The sequence below is a fragment of the Hemitrygon akajei genome, chromosome 3 (assembly GCF_048418815.1).
Source record: "Hemitrygon akajei chromosome 3, sHemAka1.3, whole genome shotgun sequence".
Classification (NCBI taxonomy): Eukaryota; Metazoa; Chordata; class Chondrichthyes; order Myliobatiformes; family Dasyatidae; genus Hemitrygon; species Hemitrygon akajei.
The window spans coordinates 45,849,070-45,867,433 of record NC_133126.1 but is presented as its reverse complement, the minus strand read 5'-3'; the positions used below and the strand labels follow the sequence as shown (position 1 = coordinate 45,867,433).

At 40.7% G+C, this 18,364-nt stretch overlaps 1 protein-coding gene across 1 annotated transcript in view; it reads right to left on the bottom strand.

Annotated features, from left to right (window-relative positions):
- The window catches only part of kif26ab (kinesin family member 26Ab), a 190,454-nt gene that overhangs the window by 88,324 nt on the left and 83,766 nt on the right, over window positions 1–18,364 (bottom strand). The window contains exons 3-4 of the mRNA XM_073039773.1: window positions 16,635–17,141; window positions 767–930 (exon numbers count right to left, since the gene is read on the bottom strand). Of these exons, the coding sequence (XP_072895874.1) occupies window positions 767–930; window positions 16,635–17,141 (671 nt within the window). The remainder of the gene's footprint in view (window positions 1–766; window positions 931–16,634; window positions 17,142–18,364) is intronic.

Here is an 18,364-nt window from a genome sequence, read left to right as displayed (position 1 = left end):
ATAAAAATTCTCAAATTCCATCCTTCAAAGGCGGATTTCCTCCACCCTGTCTGAAAAACCATTCAGAAGAGAGAAAGGAAAATCAGAGATTTCAAAATGCAGTTACACACACAGACGAAGTTTGGACAGAGGACTGGTGATGTGTGCTTTGGACATACAAAGCATAATAGGAGAGAAAGTAGATATAAAAGGCGAGATTCTACTTGGCTGGATAATAACAAGAAGAGTGTCTGCTTTAGCTCTCTTCCAATATCTGATGTCATTGACTTCAATGCCAAGGGTGCCACGGCAGCGCAGTGGCTAGTGCACGCTATTACAGCACAGGGCGTCGGAGTTAAGGAGTTCAGCTCCTGCATCATCTCTGAGAAAGTTTGTACGTTCTTCCTGTGCGTGTACGGGTTTCCTCCGGGTGCTCCACTTCCCTCCCACAATCCAAAGACGTACCAGGTAGTAGTTTAACTGATCACTGTAAATTGTCCTGTGACTAGGCTGGGGATGATGGGCAGAGTGGCTCATTGTTCCATACTGTATCTATAAATAAAGATCTACCCCAAAAAGATAAGAGAAAATCAACTTACAAAACGACAGGGAGAGAAATCACTTGTATCAAATTACCTAATAATGCAATAATTTACTTTAAAAATCAGTTTCTAAAGCTCAGCCATTTTTAAGCTTTTAAGTGAAATTCACATCAACCAATCAAGCTTGACTGAAAATGTTTAATGCAATTTAAAGCTTCCCATTGACAAATGAAATGATCTAATACCTGATGAAGAAAGAAGCTGCAGCGGAAGTGCCAGAAGAAACCCTTCCAGGCAATAATGAATTCTGGGAGGCCGGTGCTACCCAGGGCTGACTGCTGCTGTTCTGCTGGATGATGGCTTCTTGAGATAAACCTTCTTTTCCACTCTCTGTCATTGTTGTTTGTGTCTAAAAGCAAAAAGTAAACAGTAAAGGATGGATGGTGAACTGACTTGTGAAGCATCTTGCTTTATATCACTGCTGCCTAGCTCCCTCATTCATTGCGCCAATTACAATGGTGACAACTAAAATTAATTAATGTGGACAAGCATGTCTTACAATGTCCAGCATTAGAAGGTTACAACCAGGGATTCACTAGACAAGGAGCATACAACTAAGAGGCTTTGGTCGGAGTAATGCACAGTTAAACAGCCTGACAACCATGAAGTAATGGAGAAATATAAACCGATTTCCATTATTGTCACACATTTTATCATTCAATTGCAGAGTCGCTTGCCTTTTGTAATGAATATCTGCCATACATGGTTTCTCAGTAGTCTATCACTTAGGGTTACTACCTGCTTAAGTGGCAGCTCATACAAATGTAATGAATCAAACTCTTTGCAAGGTCTTTCACCTTCCCTCTTTAAAACTACCACTTCTTTGAACTCAGAATTTTTAAATTATATTTTAAAAATAGCAAACCAGCATACCTTCAATAAACAGATAGTATTTTAAGCTTCCTGAACAGAACTGTCCAAGCATATAATTACGACATACAAACTTGTATATACACACAAACTAGATTAATTTAAAACAACTATCTGCTATAATTGCTGAAGTATAGTAAGGTGAAATATTGTACTTTCCAAATCCTAGCTAAAATCACTCACACTAAAACACAATGATGGGCATTTTAATAGCTCTCCAATTAAAAAAGAAGCGTGTTCATTACAGACTCTTCTTGAAAGTGACTTTATTAGTCAACTAGCATCGCATCCAAAACACACGTGTCTAATCATCAAATAAGAAATATTTTGCAATAAAGATGACGGAAGCATGAATAGTGTCATTGTTAAAAGAGGAAATTTGGCCTAACAAGAAAAGTACACCTATTCCCATTGGTCCAAGCTGGACTGAAACACCTGGTGCGTATGGTTAATTCCAAACTGTCAGCGTGTAACTTTGAAAATAACAGATTCAGATACATCAGTCTTCTTCATACTAATTTAATCTTTTGTTTAATTTGCTGAATCAATAAATGTAACCTCTGGGTTTTAGATGATTTGGTCAGAGAAATTAAACAAGGAGAACATGGAAAATAAATGAAGGAGATCAGCTGACCGTATTATCGTAAGGATAATACGATAAACAAGCTTTGTTTTAGCCCCTATGAACAATGCTTCCCCATCCATCCGTTAAGTGCTTACCAATCTAACTATTAAGGCCAGACCAGCATCTTAATTGGACCATTTATGACTATTCAGTATATTTTGCTTGGTCTCTTATAGATCATGTTTCTCTGACCCATTTTGGTTTTACTAATCACTGTTTCTATGTCTCTTCCAATAAGGTTGAAGCATAGAAAACCTACTGCACAATACAGGCCCTTCGGCCCACAATGCTGTGACCGAAGATGTCCTTACTTTAGAAGTTACCTAGGGTTGCCCATAGCCCTCTACTTTTTTAAGCTCCATGTACCATGTCAATGATGTAAATGTATTTCTACATATATGAAAAGGCAATAATTTGTAAAGCAAAATCCTACATTGAGCTTTGTCATTACAGAAACGTGGCTGAGAAAAGGAAAGGACCGGCAGCTCAGTATTCAGCAGGTGTGATAGAAGGGGTGTAGCCTTTTAGATAAAGGAAAACATAACAGCAGTAATTCAAGATGACATTCTTGGAGGATATTGCAGTGAGGCTACATGGGTAGAAACAAGAGGAGGAGGAACGCTCTCTTGGGCTTGCATTATAGATCCCCACCCCAAATAGTCAGCGGGAACTTGAAGAGAAGACGTGCACAGAAATTGCTCGTAGTTATAATAATATTAGTGGGAGATTGATCACCTCTTGATCCTTAATTTAAATAATAAGTTGTATGAAGAGATTTTTAATTTGCTTATAATTTTCATTGAAGATGTAAGTTGCTATATTAACCCCCCCCCCACCTACTAAACGGAAGATTTCAAACAAACTATAAACTGTATTGCCACAAGAATTAAAGCTCTGAATGCTGTTTGCTCAGAATGTGATTTTTATATTGTCACATTTAACCAAAGGACAAAAAGACCAAGGGAAGTCTTTCACTGTTCACTATGTGACACATACTTGCTATGTCGTAATTTTTACTCATCTGAATGCGTTAACAGAAGGTACACAATTGAGAGGTGAGGAATTTGGCAAGCCTATGACAATCCTCTTTAGGATTTGTTCAGATGTTTATTCAGAATAGGTACATAACTTTAAAGTCCTGATTGTGATTGGTCCTGCATTTTACAGCTTCTCCTCAGCCATAAACCAAGAACAAAAGATCTGCTTGCTTTGTTGCTCAACCACCATTGTACAAATTGAATCAGTTTTGCTTAAATAAAGTGAATGTTTTCCAAATAACCCATTACAGACTGAGGAAAAGTAGACAACTGTTTTCAAGTCATTCTTGTTTGTGGCACTGTACAGTCACAACTGAACTTCTTGCTACTAAAATTCAGCTCCATTGACATCAAAAGCACTAAATTTCAAAAGTGGAGGATGGGATATAATTGCTACAATATTGTTTGACAGTCAGATTGAATGACAAGTTTTAAATCTTTTGATTAGCAAAAACTCAGTATAACTACATAGTTACATGGGAATAGAAAGACGACATAGCCTTGAAGCCCGTTTTGCCATCAAATCTGATCATGGCAAATCAAATCATCATGAGTGGAAACACCACCTTTACCAGGTCAGGCCCGGTAGAGAATCAGAAGATATTTCTATTACTGAGGAAGGTTATGTACACTTAGCAGTCACTTTATTAGGTACAACTGTACACCTGCTTGTTAATGCAAATATTTAATCAGTCAATCATGTGGCAGTAACTCAATGCACAAAAACATGTAGACATGGTCAAGAGGTTCAGTTGCTGAGATCTAAGTGACTATGACCATGGAATGTTTATTGGTGCCAGATGGGGTGGTTTGAGTATCCCAGAAACGGCTGAACTTCCTGGGATTTTCATGCACAACAGTCTCTAGGGTTTACAGAGAATGGTATGAAAAACAATAAAAACATTCAGTGAGTGGCAGTTCTATGGGTTAAACAGCTTTGTTAGTGAGATCAGAGGAGAGAATGTCCTGATTGGTTCAAGCAGACAAAAAGGCAACAGAAACTCGGATAATGTTACATCAGTGGTGTGCAGAAGAGCATCTCTGAACACACAACATGTTAAACCTTGAAGTGGATGGGCTACAGCAGCAGAAGACCACGAACATACACTTAGTGGCCACTGTGTTAGGTACGGAGGGTACCTAATAAAGTCGCCACTGAGCATAGTTCATCTTGTTTATCCTGGTCCAGAAAGTGCTACGTAGATCTAATCAGAATCAGAATCAGTTTTATTATCACTGGCATGTGTTGTGAAATTTGTACACTAATCCCACTTCCTGACACTAGTTACAGAGTTCAGTAGGTCACATCTCTTCAAGTACACAATTTCAAAACCTTTACCACACTGTGGGTGAAAGAAAGGATCCTTTGCATCTCCTCTCTAACATCTCTACTAATTACTTTAAATCTATGTCCTGGGTTTTTAACCCTCAGCTAAAGAAAACAAATCTTTCCTATTGACTCTGTCCAGACCCCTCATAATTTTATACCTGCCATTTAAATCAGACTCCATAGAAAACTAATCTGGCTAATTCAATCTTGCCTTGAGCTAAATGTTTTCAACATTTCTAACATCCTTATAAATCTCCTCAGTACAATCTCAAGTGCAATCACATCTTTCCTATAATGTGGTGAACTACAACTGTAAAATTCAAATTGTAGTTTCAGTAGCAATTTACATGTTCTAACATAGCTCACTGCATTCTGTGTTTCCTTATTCACCTTTTTGGCCTCTTCTACTGTCGGCAAGGATACATAGACATACATTCCAGGATTCCCTTAATCTTCCCCAACACTCAATATCCTTCTATTCTGATGCTAGGTCGTAGGCCTAAATATTAACAGTTTCTCTTTCTACAGATTCTACCTGACCATCTGAGTGTCTCCAGTAGTTTCTGCTTTATTTCAGATATCCAGCATCTGAAGATTTTTTCATTCTCAATATCATCCCACTTTTTGTGTATTTCCTGGCCTTGTTTTATCTCCCCAGATACACTACTTATGCTGCTTCAGATTATATTTTCTTTCCACTTTCTTACAAAACCCCCTATAACTTTGTGTACTCTAAACCTTTCCTCCTTACCGTCAAACACACTGCCAATTTCTGTATAATCTGAAAAGTCTTTTATTGTCGCTCACAATTAAACCTTAATTATTAATGTACATTTCAAAATGCAAAGGATCAAGTACTGAGACTATTAAAACCCCACTGGTAAAAGAGTTTAAGTCATTAAAATGTCCTTCAACAATTTACCTCTTACAGAACTAACTTGAGATCCAATTTACACTCTCTGTAGATCATGTGTTTGGCATTTTTGGCCAAACTGGCATCAGGAACTTTGTCACAATCCTTGCTCCAGAATCACTGTGATTGACTTTTAATGGCTTTCCTGTTCAGGATCAATTAGGCAGTGTTGGCAGTAACTGTGACCAATTAAAAATCCCCATTTCTGCATTACTGGTCTGTGTTCCTCAATGCCCTAACCTTGTACAGTCAAATTCTGGAAGTCTCAATTGTCCCAGCATCTACCAACTGTTTGGAAGATAGATCCTGGCATTTCCACAATGCACACCGCGTTGCTGTGCCAGCATTCTCAGTATCTGAGCATTGGTCGCCATCGTGCATTCAGTCTACTGGGACTGTATGTTGGTTAAGTGCAGAAGTGGAAAAGAAAAGTGTTACCATATCTTCAAGATCTCAGAACTGCCATATCAGGACACTTAATGTCATAGCATGCTGACACTCTTGGGCAGAGAGGTACACCAGCCATAATACATGTGTTGTACTTTACCAAGGGACGGTGGTAAGTCAAAGTAAACATCATGTTTTGATGCTTATTTCTAGAATAGGACTCTAACAATCAAGAAGTTTGCACATAAAACTGGAATCGAATTTTTAAAAATTTCCCTAGATAAAAAATTGTTTCAATATCCCTATCACACGTACGATATGTTGAAAATGTTCAGAGGTTCTGAGCTATTATATATAGACACAGACACTTTGTGTTTGGTACACCTACACACCTGCTGGTAAACGAAATGCGTCACCAGACATCAGAATGGGGAAGAAGTGTGATCGATCTAAGTGACTTCGACTGTGGAAAGATTGTTAGTGCTTGGCGGGGCAGTTTGAGTAATTCAGAAACTGCTGATCTCTCGGGATTTTCACACGGAACAGTCTCTGAGGTTTATAGAGAATTGTGCGAAAAACTGGGGGGGAAAAACATTCAGTGAGCAGCAGTTCCCTGGGCCTTGTTAATTGAGAGCGGTCAGAGGATTATGGCCAGACTGATTCAAGCAGACGGGCAGGTGGCAGTAACTCAAATAGCCACGCATTACAACACCAGTGTGCAGAAGAGCATCTCTGAATGCAAAACACATTGAATCTTGAAGTGGATGGGCTACAGCAGAAGAAGACCATGAGCATACACTCAGTGGCCACTTCATTTATATACAGGAGCTACCTAATAAAGTGGCTACAGAGTTTTTGTTACAGTCTGCTCTATGCTACAGGCATACAGCATACTTCTGTATCAGGTACAGGCATACGTGAAGCAAATTGTTGATGTGCTATAGTAAATATACCGTTAGACAAAAGGTTAAAAATCTGCCACAGAACCAGTAGCTTTGTTAGACTCTACACACGTTGTTGCTGACTATTTTCACAAGTTCTCATTGGCTGATTCTTACGTCATGTAGTAATATCTGCTCATTTTATATTACCTCAGCCCTGAATTAAATTCATTTTATATAACCAATGGTCTCACATTGAGTCATAGAATCAAATGGGAATTAAATACCAATTACTGGCAGAACAGCAGGTTCAAGTCGATGCAACAAGGCAAATTTTAAAAAATTATATTTGATAAATGCAATATTGAAGCAACCCAAATGACTTTAAAATCCCCAAAATAATTTTAAGTAATGATTCCTTCAACTGGTAAATACTTTAAAACACAAACCTCATTAGACAAATGCAGGTTTAATTTACATTAAATTGAATCTATGAAAAATTCAGAGTGAAGAAGCCAAACTGTCTCTCTAATTTTCTGTTGATGACTGCCTGCTCTATTGCATTTGAACAGAAAGAATCAGAATCATTATCACTGACATAATGTTGTGAAATTTGCTGTTTTGCAACAGCAGCACAGTGCAACACATCAATAAATTACTATAGGTTATGCTAAGAAACATAAGATAATCAGTGCAAAAGGAGAGCAAAACAATGAGGTAGTGTTCATAGACCGTCCATGAATATGATGGCAGAAGGGAAGAAGCTGTTCCTAAAACACTGAGTGTGTGCCTTTGGGCTCCTATATCTACTCACTCACAGTAGCAATGAGAAGAAAGCATGTCCTAGACCTTAATGACGGTCATCACCTTCTTGAGGCACCACCTCTTGAAGATGTCTTCGATGGTGGACGTCTACAATGATGATGGAGCTGTCTGTATCTACAACCTTGTACAGCTATTTCCCAGTCCTGTGTTTTGGATCCTCTATACCAGGTAGTGATGCAACCAGTCAAAATACTCTCCAGGGTACATCTGTAGATATTAGCTAGAGTCTTTGGTGACTGATCAAATCTCCTCAAACTTCTAATGAAGTATAGGCACGAGTGTACCTTCTGTATGATTGCATCAATATGTTGGGCTCAGGATCTAAGATATTGACACCCATGAATGTGAAGCTGCTCATCTTTTCCACTTTTGACCCCTCAGTGAGGACTGGTGTGTGTTCTCCCACCTTCCACATCCTGAAGTCCACAATCAATTCCTTGGTTTTACTGACATTGAATTCAAGTTTATTGTTGCAACACCGCTCAACCTGCTGATCTACCTCACTCCTGTATGCTCCACCTTATTATCCAAGATTCTGCCAACCACAGTGATGTCATGAGTGAATTTATAGATGGTGGTTGAGCTGCGCTTAGCCACACAGTCATGATTCTAGAGAGAGTAGAGCAGTGCCTTGAAGTCCACCTGTGTTGGTTGTCAATGAGAAGACGTTATTACCGATCCGCACTGGCTGTGATCTCCCGATGAGGAAGTCAAGGATCCAGTTACAGAAAGAGATACAGATGCCTAGTTTTAGAAACTTGTTGTACTGAGGGATGGGTGGTCAGAGTATTGAACACTGAGCTGTAATTGATAAAGAGCAGCAGTACTTTGATATTGCTGTTGTCCAGATGGTCCAAGGCCAAGTGGAAAGCACTGAGATTGCATCCACTGTAGACCTACTGTAGCAATGGGTTCAGACCCTAGTTCAAGCAGCAGTTAATTCTAGGCATGGCCAAGCTCTCAAAGCATTTCATCACAGCAGATGTGAGAGCTAATGGGAGAAAGTCAGTTAGGCAGCTCAGCCTGCTCTTCCTGAGTACCTGTGTGGTCAATGCCCTTTTGAAGCACATGGGAAACCATGTAGTGAGAGATTGAAGGTGTCCTTGCATACTCCAGCCAGTCGGCTGGCATAAGCTTTCAGTGCCCTACCCAGTACAACATCTGGGATCTGGGCCTCGCTCCTTGCAAGGGTTCACCCTCTTGAAAGATATTGCTCTCCAAGCTGACTCCGAACTGAGCTACATTTGTAACACAAAATATTTGAATGATATACTTTATTTGATTTCTTGATGCTGAGAGTCATTCTTCTGTGTGTTTAAAATCAAAAATAATAGGCCTGGTCTTGAGAACAGTGCCATTCAGCCCATTGAGCTTTTACCACCATTGCATCATGGCTCATTCCAGATCCCACTCAACCCCATTCATCTGCCTCCCTGCCACACCCTTTGATGTCCTGACCAATCAGGAAACTATCAACTTCCACTTTAAATAAATCCACAGACTTGGCCTCCGCTACAGTCTGTGGCAGAGCATTCCACAGATTCACTATTCTCTAGCTAAAGAAATTCCTCCTTACTTCTTTTCTAAAAGATTGCCTATCAATTTTGAGGCTGCACCATCTAGTTCTGGATGCCCCCACCAGAGGAAACATCCTCTCCACATCCACCTTATCTAGTTCTTTCAACATTTGGTAGGTTTCAATGAGATCCCCACACATTCTTCTAAATGCCAGTGAGTACAGGCCCAAAGCTGCCAAACACTCCTCATATGTTAACCCCTTCATTCCTGGTATCATCCTCATGAACCTCCTCTGGACTCTCTCCAATGAAAACACATCCTTTCTGTGATATGGGGCCCAGAACTGTTAGCAATATTCCAAGTGCAACCTGACTAGTGTCTTATAAAACCTCAGCATTATCTCCTTGTTTTTCTATTCTATTTCCCTTGAAATAAATGCCAACATTGCCATTTGCCTTCTTTACCACAGACTCAACTTGTAAGTTAACCTTCTGTGAGTCTTGCACAAGGACTCCTAAGTCCAGTGGTCCAATATCAACTCTCACTTCCCTTTTACCCTTTATATAACTGAAAAACCTTTTAGTATCCTTCTTTATATTATTGGCTAGTTTGCCCTCATATTTTATCTTTTCCCTTCTTATAGCTCTTTTAGCTGCCTTTTGTTGAATTTTAAAAGCTTCCCAATCCCCACGTACTTTTGCTACCTTATATGCCCTTTCCTTGGCTTTTATGCAGTCCTTAACTTCCCTTGTCAGCCGCAGCTGCCTACCACTACCATGAGAACTTCTTCTGTGGGACATACCTATCCTGCGCCTTGTGAACTAGTCCAAGAAACTTCAGCCGCCTCGGCTCTGCCATCATTCCCACCAGTATCTCCTCCAATCCACCTGAGCAAGCTCTTCTCTCATGCCTCTGTAATTTTCTTTATTCCATAATGATACTGATACATGTGACTTATTCTTCTCCCTCTCAAATTGCAGTATGAATCCAATCATATCATGATCACTGCCTCCTAAAGGTTCCTTTATATTAAGCTCTCTAATAAGATCTGGTTTATTAAACAATGCCCAATCTAAGATAGGCTTTTCCCCCAGTAGGCTCAAGCACAAGCTGCTCTAAAAAGCCATCTCATAGGCATTCAACTAATTCCCTCTCTTGCGATCCGACACCAACCCGATTTTCCCAAACCCCTTGCATATTGAAGTCCTCCATTACAATTGTGATATTGCCCTTATTCCATGCCCTTTCCATCTCCCTTTCAATCTCAACCCCACTCCTTGGCTACTATTTGGAGGCCTATATATGATTCCCATAATGTGTTTTTTTACCCTTGCAGTTTCTTAACTCCACCCACAAAGATACAACATTCTCCGACTGTAATTCCATATCTTACCAACAGAGCCACACCACCACCTCTGCCTTCCTGCCTGTCCTTTCGATATAAAGTATATCCTTTGATATTAAGCTCCCATCTATGGCCTTCTTTCAGCCACGACTCAGTGATGCCCACAACATCATACTGACCAATTTCTAATTGCGTCACTAGTTTGTCCACCTTATTCCGAATGCTATGCACATTTAAATACAGCACCTTCAGTCCTGCATCCTTCGCCCTTTTGAATGTTGCTTCTGTGGTATAATTTAACTCTTTGCTCTGTGTGCATTCGTACCCATTCATTGGCTTGTACTTCCTTACATTCATGTTACACCCATCACCTACTTGTAAACCTGCTGGCTCATCCTCAGCTCTATCATACTGGTTCCCACCCCTTCCATATTATTTTAAGCCACTCCCAACAGCTGCTCACAGGAATATTAGTCCCCTTCAGATTCAGGTTCAACCCATCCCTTTTGTACAGGTCACACCCGCCCCAGATGAGGTCCCAATTATACAGAAATCTGAATTCTTGCCCCCTGCTCCAATTCTTCAGCCACACACTTATCTGCCACCTCATTCTATTCCTATCCTCGTTGTTGCGTGGCATAGACAGCAATCCCAAGATTACTGCCCTTGAGGCCCTGCTCCTCAGCTTCCTTCCTAACTCTCTGTATTCTGCTTTCAGGACCTCCTCCCTTTTTTTTACCTATGTCATTGAGACCAATATGTACCAAGACTCCTGGCTGCTCACCCTCCCTTTTTAGGGTATGGTAGATACGTTCAGAAACAGTGTGGACCTTGTCATCTTTGAGGTAAACTGCTATTTGTGTGTCCACAGATTCACCTATCCATCCCTCTAAATATAGAGTCCCCTATTACTGTTGTCATCATCCTCTTCAGTTCCCTACCCTTCTGAGCCACAGGGCCAGACTCAGTGCCAGAGGCACGACCGCTGTGTCCTCCGCCAAGTAGGTCACCCCCCCCCCCACCCCCGCCACCGCCCAACAGTACTCAAAATGAAGTACTTATTGTTGAGGGGGTTGGCCACAGGGCTGCTCTACACTACCTGACATTCTCTCTTCCCTCTCCTGACATTCACTCATTTATCTGTCACCTGTAGCCCCGGGGGTGACCACCTCCCTTGTAGCTCCTGCCTATCACCTCATTTTCCCTAACAATCCGAAGGTCATCTTGATGCACCTGGTGCCAATGTAGCTATCGGGGAGGCTGGTAATCTCCAGGAAATCCCACATCTGACACCTAGAACAGAACACTGGCCTCACAGACATACCCCCTGTTCTCTCAAGAGTTAAGTAAGAAATAAGGAACAAACTTACCTACTTACCTTGCCTCCGCCGGTTTTCACTGATGCCCTGTTGAGCTAAAGCCTTACCACTCTGACTCAGACCACTCCCTCGATGACCGCTCTGCTACGTGGCACCCCTCTTTTATGGAGACTGGGTTTTTAAAGCTGTTCACCAAACTTGGGCGGGGACTCTTCTACAAGTTACTACTCCCTCCTGAGTCTCTTTATGGCAATAACATGATAGGTATCCTCTTGACTGCATTTATTATTGCTGTTGCCATATCCAAGCTAACAACTATCCAATTTAAACAAGGACACCAATAAACAAAGGCAGAAATAACTTCTGACAACATCATAAAAACCTTGCCAAGTCCATCAATTATAAATCACTAGTCTTCACCGGACAAATTAATTACCAAAAACGCTCACTGCCACAAACATGGGAAGAGCAAATTATATGTGGCCATGATATTCCATCTCACAGAACACAAGACTTTAAATTCTCCATATTTTCTGTATTTAAGAAGTCAGTTGACTTTGTATCTCATTAAAAAAGTAAGAGGCCCAAAAAAATAATTAGATTATAAGCAGTTAACCATTGTAAAACTGAAATATGATGGGAGACAGTGCAGTGTCATTGTTAAACAACTCACAAATACCTGTGGCGTGACACAGGTTAAACCCAGCCTTCACGCAAGGGAACATGATGTGCTATTTACTGTTACTGCACACTACATTCAAAATTTCCTCCAAGAAGAACACGTACAATACAGATAAAAACAGAAAATGCTGCGATACTCAGTAGGTCAGGCAGCATCCGTAGAATAAAAACAGTTATCACTCATACCTTTCATCAGAAGAACATGTTCCCACCTCTGCCCAAAGCTCAGCAATGGAAGTGTAACTCTACCTTGAGACATACAAGGCATTTGATTGTGGAGACTATTTTAGGTCACTGACAGCACAGATGAGTGCAGAATCTATCCTCCAGTGGCAGTGGGATGACCATGCATGAATCACTGCGTACTGCGAGGGAGGGGTTTCATAATTCAGATCAGGCAACAACTAAGGAGCAGCAATACTTTTGCAAGCCGGGAAGGTGTGTGAGTGGAAGGGAAACAGCTGAAGGCAATATTCCCATATTCCTGCCGGCCTTTTCCTAAGTTTAGTTTATGTTCGGGCTTGGGCTGAGGGTAAACAGTATTCATGCTGTACTCCGGTCAGATCTCCAATACAGATTGCAGGAACAGAGAGTTGTACAGCTGGCAGATTGTAAGGAGCGAGGCCATGAGGGAGCTGAATCGAGGGAGAGAACTTTAAAACTGGGCTGGTTAGTTTACAGAATGAATAGCTCTAAAATATTCAAAAAGACTCCAATCAAAAATTACACATGAAAAAAAATGAGGGTTTGAAAAATAGTACATGCAGTTTCCCTTATGATAACAGATGGTGGAAGCTGTGGGAATCCAAAATATCTTTATTGCATTAATGATATAACACAGTCTACTAATGACACTACAATTGCAGAAGAACTCTGCATATGCTATCTGGCTAACCCATTTGCCATCATCATCTGGTTATCACATAAGCTCCTGTTGCTCACAGATTAATAAATTCTATCATCACTTGTGGATGTTTTCCACAGTGGATTCATGCCACAGTTGGTACTGCATTTCAGAAAGGTATGCTCTAGATGAGACAAACACCAGTGTCCAAAATTCTCAGCTGGAACTTATAAATCACCCAGGTATGATACTTTAAAGCCTGGGGGGGTGGGCATACAGGTGATGTGCAAGGCCCCAAGACAGCAATGATTCTTACACAAGGATCCAATTGGATGGTAGATAAGAGAGGGCTCGTGGACCAGAGGTGGTGAGGGCAACAGGAAGAGGACCTAGAAAACCATTCTCAGTTACTCGTGCTAAATGAACAATATGGTGGTTGTATATTATGCTCAGCTTCCATATCAGCTCCAGATGTTGGTGGGTTTCCACTTCAACAGATGTTGCTTCAGAAGTGAAGTACAAAGTACAACCAAAACCATAAATGTTCATTTGTAGCAAGAGCCTGCTTAAATGATAACCCATACATCACTCTGAATATCCTCCACGATCAGCATACAGTCACTGCAGTATATATTATATACAAAATTCACTGCAATTACCTAAAGGGCTCATCTTCCAAACCCACAATCCCTGGGTTTCACTGTACATCATCCATCAACTCGACTTGGAAATATATCCCTGCTCCATCATCAGCCCCTAGTACCGTCACCATTTGGTTCAGGACATGACAATTAGGAATATCCAGTGACACACATATCCACAAATTAGTTAAAATATCCTACTCTTACCTCCATGCAAGTGAATGTAAGGCTCAATGAGGATGCTCATGTTCCCACATCAGTATCTACTTAGATGAGTTATATATAGAGTCATCCAATGTGGAAACTGGCCCTTCAGCCCATCGACTCCACACCAAACAACTAGCACCCATTTACTCTAATCCATTTTATTCTCCCTGAGATCCCCTAGATTCCACTGCTCAGACATATTTTATCTTCTAACCTACAGATCTTTGGGAAATGGGAGGAAATCAGACCACACAGCCACGGGGAGAGCCTGCAAACTTCACACTGGAGGTGAGGATTAAACCTGGAGTGCTGGGGTTTGAAGCAACACCTCTACTACCTGCACCACTGGGTTGTCCAAAAGAGATATGAAAAAGGCTAGGCCATCTTATCGCAGGATCAGCTCCAGGGCAGGAGTATCAATGGCAGGCAAATGAAAGGAGAAAAGTCTTCAACTGCCTCTAGTTGAGTAAAAAATCAAATGCTGGTGCTACAGTTGACTGTTTTCAACCACTGCACAAGTAATACATTATCGCTTATATGTCCAAACTCTTCAGTGACACCATTAACATAGCAAAATGATCCAAGGCATAATCGGTTGGGTGATCAGATAAAAATTGACTCTGGCCAATAGGACAAGTGTCTTAAAATTTCATGAAACATTTAGTGAATGAATTTAAGGGCGTGAAATGACTGGCAGTAGGGCCACTAGGTGGCTTAGGTGAATGCGCATGAGGCCAGAACTACTTGCTGAAGTTCGGAGAAGATTATAGGCCAGGAGGAGTAAGACCACAGAGGGATTTGAATGTGAGAGTGAGAATTATAAAGTTAGATGTTGATAGATAGGAGTCTCTGAAGACTAGGCAAAATTAAGCTGATAGCTGAACAGGTTTAGATCTGAGCATTAGAGATATTTCATGATGCCAAATTAGTGAAGAGTTGAATATGAGAAATAACCACAAAAACACAGGGATGTGCAGGTCTGAAATTGACAAAAACATGCTGAGAGTTCTAGTGGAAGATGAGTAGGACAGGCACAGACTCTGGAATTGGTATTGTGATGCTCAGGTAGAACCTAATTGGTAAATTGGTTTACCATTGTCTCATGCACTGAAGTACAGTGAAGAACCCATCTCACATACCTTGTTAATTCAGATCAATTCATTAGAACAATATACTGAGGCAATACAGAGTATAACAAGAACAGAATGCAAAATGGAGTGCTACAGTTACAGAGAAAGTGCATTGCAGGTTAACAATAAGGCACAGGATCATAATGAGGTAGATTAAGCATCCATCATATCATACAAGGGAACTATTCATAGTCTTATAACTGGGACAGAAGCTGTCATTGAGCCTGTTGGTACATGTTTTCAGGCTTCTGCCCAGTGGGAGTGGGGGGAAGAAGAGGGAATGCCCTGGGTGAGTGGGTCAGGAGTCATCCTAATCTCCTCTGGCCATATCTGAGCAACCATGGAATCCTATTCACCCTGCTCCTTATCCCTGTTATCTTTTCTAACTTCAGACCCCTGTACAACTTGTATGTGTGTCTAGTTCTGGTTATTTAATCCTTCTTGACCTTAATTGTGCTTGTGTTATTCATCCATCCTTCAGAGACATAAACTCTGGAGATCACTCAGTGCTTCACAATGTTCCATAAAGTCTATCTTCTTTGTTCATTTTTTCTCTGTGGTTCAGTATCTGAATCTGATTGATGATAATGATAGCGTGAAGTGTCTTCAGATATTTTACTCAATTAGAGGCACTATATATGGTTGGATATGACCAGAGATTAGGATGACTGCTGATTCCTACACTGAGTCAATCTGTTTACCTGAAATCAGGTTTCTCTGATTAAATATTAACATGACCAAAGCCACCATCCTTGGTTCCTCAATTGCCTTCTTAGCATAGATTCTACATCTAAGATGATGAGAGGCATTGATCGTGTGGATGGCCAGAGGGCTTTTTCCTAGGGTGGAACACTTGGAGGGGGGCATAGTGTTAAGGTACTTGGAAGTAGGTACAGAGAGGATGTCAGAGATAAGTTTTTCACACAGAATGGTGGGTGCATGGAATGCACTGCTGGCAACGGTGGTGCAAGTGGATACAATAGGGTCTTTTTAAGAGACTCTCAGATAGGTACATGGAGCTTAGAAAAATAGAGGGCTATGCAGAAGGGTAATTCTAAGCAGTTCCTAGAGTAGGTTACATGGTTGGCACGACATTGTGGGCCGAAGGGCCTGTAACATGCTGTAGACTTCTATGTCCTATGTTCTATGTTCTACCCCTCTCTAGCCACTGTCTTCTGTTAAACTAGTCCAATCTATAAGACCATACAACATAGGAACAGAATTAGGCCATTCTGCGCCTGTTTCTACTCCCTTTATCTTTCTAGCACAAATAACATCCGCTTCGACATCACTATACCTATTCCATTCTCCACACCTGCCCTAACTCAAACTCTGGCTGTTGAGAGGTATACAGAATATGTTTTAGTTTAATAAATTGAAAAGTATCAAGCAAGTATTCATTTGTTTCCGATTACTTTTTGGAAATGTTAGATCCTTGAACTAACAAGTTTTAAATCTACAGATACTGTTTTCTTCAGAATTAAACAACAAATTACTTACCAGATAGGCATGAGGAAGGAAGTTGTTAACTCTGGAGATACTCCACATACCCTCAAGGTACTGCTGTGCCTGAATGGTGACCGAGTTCAAAGCACTGCTAAGACCACTGGAACCAACAGTTACTTGAACACTGGAGTTTGAAAGGCTGCTCGTACCCTGAGACCAGCCAGAACCTTTCCGTCTCTCCATGCCATTTATTACATTTCCTGACTTTACAGGCTGTCTGCTCATTTGTCCTTTGACAAAGGGCCAATCTCTTTGTGAGGAAAGCGTGAGCACATTTTGGGAAGCATTGCTCGAAGAAACTGCGTTGGAACAGTGTGGCAACTCAGGTATATCCTGGCTGGATTCCTGGTCGAGATTATGGACCATCTGAATGGCTTCCTTTCGCAGCTGATTTAGGTGGGTTGCACAAATCTCACATCTGCTCTCACTTTCATTTCGACTTCGTTTTGAAGAGTCAGGCACTTGAAGCTTGTCAAAAATAAATGCAGAAAATCCCGGGTCCTGTAAACAGGAAACAAACATTAACTAACTTGGACTAATTGCAAATTATCCTTATTAGCTCCACAGTCACATTCCTGATGACATTAAATTTCCACAAATCTACATGTCGCTTTGACTCACAGACATAATTGATTCCTGAATCATATCCATATGCAAAAAATAAAAATAATTATCAAAAACAAACTGATGCTGCTTGCATACCTGATAACTACCCATCTATTTACACTAATAATTAGCTCTGCATCAAAGAGTTGAAAGTAACTGTGTCTTTAACACTCAGGAGAGAATTTGGTTAGTGAGCCTTATTAATGAAAACATTAATATGTCACAAAGGAGCTCTTTTGTGTAAAATCTCATCAGAGGGAAAATAAGCCTCATAGCATTCTGAACAACTTAATGTCTACTGATAAATTGCTGTAGTATAACCCTTGCCCTTAGCAATGAATAACCCACCAGGTACATTAACGAAGACCTTGTTTTGAGAATACGTTTGGGCTTCCTAGTGTGCCAGGGCAGAGTGACCAAATTTTAAACAGCTCTGACCTAGACAGTTGTGGCATTGCCTGTGAACCTGCAAGCTATCAGTCACAGTTCTGTAGTTCACAGCCACCCTCTGAAGTGTGAAAATGCTTCCACTAAGGAGATGATTCAAAGGCAAATGCCACTTCTTTGCTGCTGGTTAATTTATTTTGTTCCTTTTGCAAGCAATCCCCTTAAACTTGTTTCATGGTTATTCAGTTTTCAGGGTCCCAAAGCCCTGTGCTGTCATTATTTCTCCACAGCGGCAAGATATTTCAGCTATCAGTGCAAAAACACTCAAGAGTCAGCCCCCTGTGTACAGTGGTGAAAGCTTTAGAAAGAGATTAAATCCTGCACAATATAAAGCTGCTACCGAAACTAATGCCACACATGGAAGCTGACCAACTAAAAGCTCTTATATCATGCCCCATGACAATTATAGGTTACAAAGGGGATAGCTAGTACAACTGGGGATACTTTTTCACCAAGCACAGGGTGTCAGAGGCAACAATAAACAAAAATAATCCTCAACAGAAGATTTCTGAGCGGCATACCCTTGACCAAATCTTCCCTCAGCAAAGGTCATAGTGACTGCAGGATTCTCATTTAAGTTACAAGTGCATTCAAAAAAATTCCTTTTTAAAATTAATAATACTGTACAAATAGTTGAAGTATCATGCTCAGTAACCTTATATTCCATCAAA